Raw genomic sequence first — 3,698 nt, forward strand, 5'->3', positions numbered from 1 at the left:
GCGGGGGGGGAGGGAGGGAGGCAGAGAGGGGCAGGGGCATCCCCAGGCTGGGATTTTCCTGCTGCATCACCCCCTCGGCTTTCCTCTCCCTGCGGGAGCCAGGAGCTCCCCTCACCTGCCGGAGAGCTGGCAGGGGGAGCTGGGCCGGCCGGGGGGTCCTGGCGGTCTCGGGGTTTAAGCGGGTGCCCCTTGCCGCAGATGCTCCCAGGCCCCGCAGTGATCCCAGCCCCCTTCACGGCCGGTCGTCGCTCGCGCGAAGGCAGAGGTCGGGGCCCGGAGGCCGCAGCTCTGATTTTGCATCTGCACGGAGGCTGGAAGCCAGGACGCCCGGGCCCTTTCCCCGAATCAGGGGTGCTGGACTGGGCGCGGCCGGGGGCCAGGACCCCGGGGCTGTTCCCCCCGGGGCACGGGCCCTCCCTGTCCCCTGCTCCGTGCTCTCCTCCCCGTGGGTCACTGAGCCGAGCCCCGGGGCGTCTGCCCTCACGACGTGCTGCTCTCTCCCTTGGCCCGCTGCAGGTCTACGCCCCGGGGGGGCAGCTGCGCCACGTCCTGGGCACCCGCGACCTGCGCCACCGCAACTGGATGCGCTATGTCTACCCTGCCCCGGGCACCACCGCCCAGAGCCCGGCGGCCTGCCAGCACCACCGGGACATCTACTTCTACACGCTGGCGCCCATCGCGCCCGGCGCCGAACTGCTCCCGTGGGCCGGCCGCGAGGTCGCCCAGCGCCTGCAGCACCCGGCGCTGGCTGCCAAGCTCGGTGAGGGGCGGCGGGGGGAGCGGCTTGCCCCCGGGCACCTGGTGTCTGAGCTCCACGGTGGGGCAGCTGCCAGGAGGGGCCTGTCCCCTACCCGCCCTCCTGCTCCAGGCGCCCGGAGTAATGGGCTCTTGCTTCTTCCCTGCAGAGCCCCAGGGTGTGGGCAAGCCCTGCCTGGAGCCAGGCTCGGAGCAGCTGGCATCGGCGGGCACCCCGGCCTGCCACGACCTCGCCACCAAGCCCACAAAAGAGGAGGAGGAAGAGAAGCGTGCAGACGTCCGAGGGCTGGGCAGGGGCACGGGAAGCCGTGCCGTCTGGCCCTGGCCCCCGGGGCTCGGCTTGTCCCACGATGCCGCTGGAGAAGCGGCTGGGCCCGCGTGCCAAAGAGACGGGGACGTCCCGAGCCAGCCGGGCCTCGGCCCCTGCCCCTGCGGCCTCGCTACCTCACCGCGCCCGGAGCTGCAGCGGCACCTCGGTGGCCTCTCCCCCGCCTGCCCGCTGTACTGGCCCCCCGGGTACCTCTACGCCTGCAGCCCCAGCCTAGCCCACTGCCCCCGGGTGCTGCTGGTGCCTCACGCCTCGCCCTTCCCACCGCCGCCCGCACCGAGCGGGGCAGGGCAGCCCTCCGCCTTGGGGCTGCCTTCCCAGGGGTACGGCCAGGCCCTGCGGGAAGGCTTGGTCCCATACCCCGGAGCCCACCGGACTGTGCCACCGCTGCCCCTCGGCAAACAGGACGACCCCCAGCTCCAGGAGCCGGGCTCCCTCGCCCTGGGCTCCGGGCTCCAGCCGTGCCTGCGCCCCGGCGCAGACGCGGACGCTGCCCCCCGCGCCAAAGCACAGCCACAGAGACCTACCTCCCGGCTCGCCCTCCAGCTGGATGCCGTCAACCTCAGCGTGCCAAAGACTCGCCCCCCGGACCCCCCGCCCGCGGCCTTGCCCCCGAAGAAGCAGAGCAGCAGGCCCAAATACGAGTGCAACATCTGTGCCAAGACCTTCGGGCAGCTCTCCAACCTCAAGGTACCGGGAGTTAGGAGACCGGTGTTCAATTCCTGGCTCCGCCTGGAGCTGCTCGGTGATCTCTGCCACCGCCCTGTGGCCGTGCCTCGGTTTCCCCCAACCCAGTGGGGCTCCCCCTCTGTGGAGGGCTTGGGGGTGCTTGGAGGAAAAGCAGCTCTTAGGCTTTGTCTTCGATCTAGCAGTGCCCCAGACCTCCTCCATACGGCCACGTGCCACCCGCTTCCCTGCTGGGGTGGGGGATGCTCGGGGCTGAAGAGGTGGGGGCCGTTCCCCTGGACAGCGGGTTCGGGTGGCCTGGAGCACCCTCCTGGCTCGTCTCTCCAGCGTCTTCCCTCTCTGCCCTCCCCTCCCCTCCCCGCGTCCATCCGTGTCTGCCCTCCCACCCGGCCCGGCAGGTCCACCTGCGCGTGCACAGCGGGGAGAGACCTTTCCAGTGCCCCGTCTGCAAGAAGCGCTTCACGCAGCTGGCTCACCTGCAGAAGCACCGGCTGGTCCACACCGGCGAGAAGCCCCACGAGTGCCTGGTAGGGGAGCCTCCCTCCTGCTCGCACCTGGGGCTGGGGACCGGGACCCCCGCCAGCCCACTGGGGTCGCATCAGCGGGGCGGGTGCAAGCGCCGAGACCGTCCGGCTGCGGTTGGGGGGGTGGGGGGAGAGCTGGAGGGGTGAGGGTCCTCGGCGAGCGGCAAGGAGCAGGCGCGCTGCTGCGGCCGTGTCACACACATCTCTCTGCTTCCCCCTCCCAGGTCTGCCACAAGCGCTTCAGCAGCACCAGCAACCTCAAGACACACCTGCGGCTGCACTCGGGCGAGAAACCCTACCAGTGCCCCCTGTGCCCGGGCCGCTTCACCCAGCAGGTCCACCTGCGGCTGCACAGGCGCCTGCACGAGCTGGAGTGCCAGCACCGCTGCCCTCGCCTGCACCCGCTCAGCCTGGTGCTGCACCAGCGCGCCCGCCACCCCCGGCTGCCCGGCGCGACCCACGACTTTGGCCCGGAGGGTGAAGGGGCCGACGCCAGCCAGGCCGCGGGGCTGGTGGACAGTCTGCTCCTCGTGGACAAGGCCTCGGGCTCAGCCCTGTTGCCCCTGCCCCGCTACGGGCTGCCCGTCAAGCGGGAAGCCTCCCCCATGCAGCCGGCCTGAGCCCGCTGGACTCCCTCGCTGCTTCCTTCGGAGGGCTGGGGGGTCTCGGCCCCCCTGCAGAGCCGGGGACAGGGCTCAGCGGATGGATGCCGGGGGCAGGGGCAGCACTATTGCTCTGCCCTAGTCTGCGAGGGGCCCCGCGGCCCCAGCCCTATACAGAGATACCAAAAACAGCTGGGGATGCCCCCGACCCTTTCCAGCTCCAAAGCAGCCTCAGTGCCAGGGGGCTCCGGCAGCCTCCTCTGCCACCCTCGGTGGGGGTCTTCAGGGAGCTGCCCCCCAAGTGCCACCAGGCCCAGGGTGGTTTTGATGCCCTGTGCCCCCAGGGGGGTGGGGGTGGCAGGCGCATTCACCCCAATCTACAGAAAGAGCTTTAATCTCTCCTTGCCCCCGCAGCTGGGGGCTGCCTCGGTACAAGTCAGGGCGCCGCCTTGGCCCATAAAGAGCTTCAAGGTCTCGGCTGCAGGCAGGCGCCCCCTCAAGGGGGGTCGTCTCCGGGCTGGCGGGAGCTCCCTGCCCAGCCTTTGCCTCGTGCGAGACGGGCGTGGAGCAGAGTGGAGGAGTCGGGCCCGGGAAGATGGCAACGTGGCGGGGGGCAGAAGGGCCCGCTGCGGCCTGTGCCCGTGCGTTGCACGCCCCCGAGCTGCCGCGGCGCTGGCTCGTGCACAGCTCCTAGCGCGGGGCTGGAGGAGCCGCTCCCAGGCCAGCCCCGGCACTGCCGGCTCTCCGCAGCTCTTCTGTCTCGGGGACGCCCCTTGCACGTCCTGCCTGCGCCCTCCCGAC

At 71.6% G+C, this 3,698-nt stretch overlaps 1 protein-coding gene across 1 annotated transcript in view; it reads left to right on the forward strand.

Annotated features, from left to right (window-relative positions):
* Positions 1–2,915, forward strand: part of ZNF683 (zinc finger protein 683) — an 8,830-nt gene extending 5,915 nt beyond the window's left edge. Inside the window, exons 2-5 of the mRNA XM_019512080.1 lie at positions 517–760; positions 906–1,774; positions 2,170–2,298; positions 2,520–2,915. Coding sequence (XP_019367625.1) covers positions 517–760; positions 906–1,774; positions 2,170–2,298; positions 2,520–2,915 — 1,638 coding nt within the window. The remainder of the gene's footprint in view (positions 1–516; positions 761–905; positions 1,775–2,169; positions 2,299–2,519) is intronic.
* Positions 2,916–3,698: the final 783 nt, after the last annotated feature.

Source organism: Gavialis gangeticus, unplaced genomic scaffold (genome assembly GCF_001723915.1).
Source record: "Gavialis gangeticus isolate Ggan-Ray unplaced genomic scaffold, GavGan_comp1, whole genome shotgun sequence".
Taxonomy (NCBI): domain Eukaryota; kingdom Metazoa; phylum Chordata; order Crocodylia; family Gavialidae; genus Gavialis; species Gavialis gangeticus.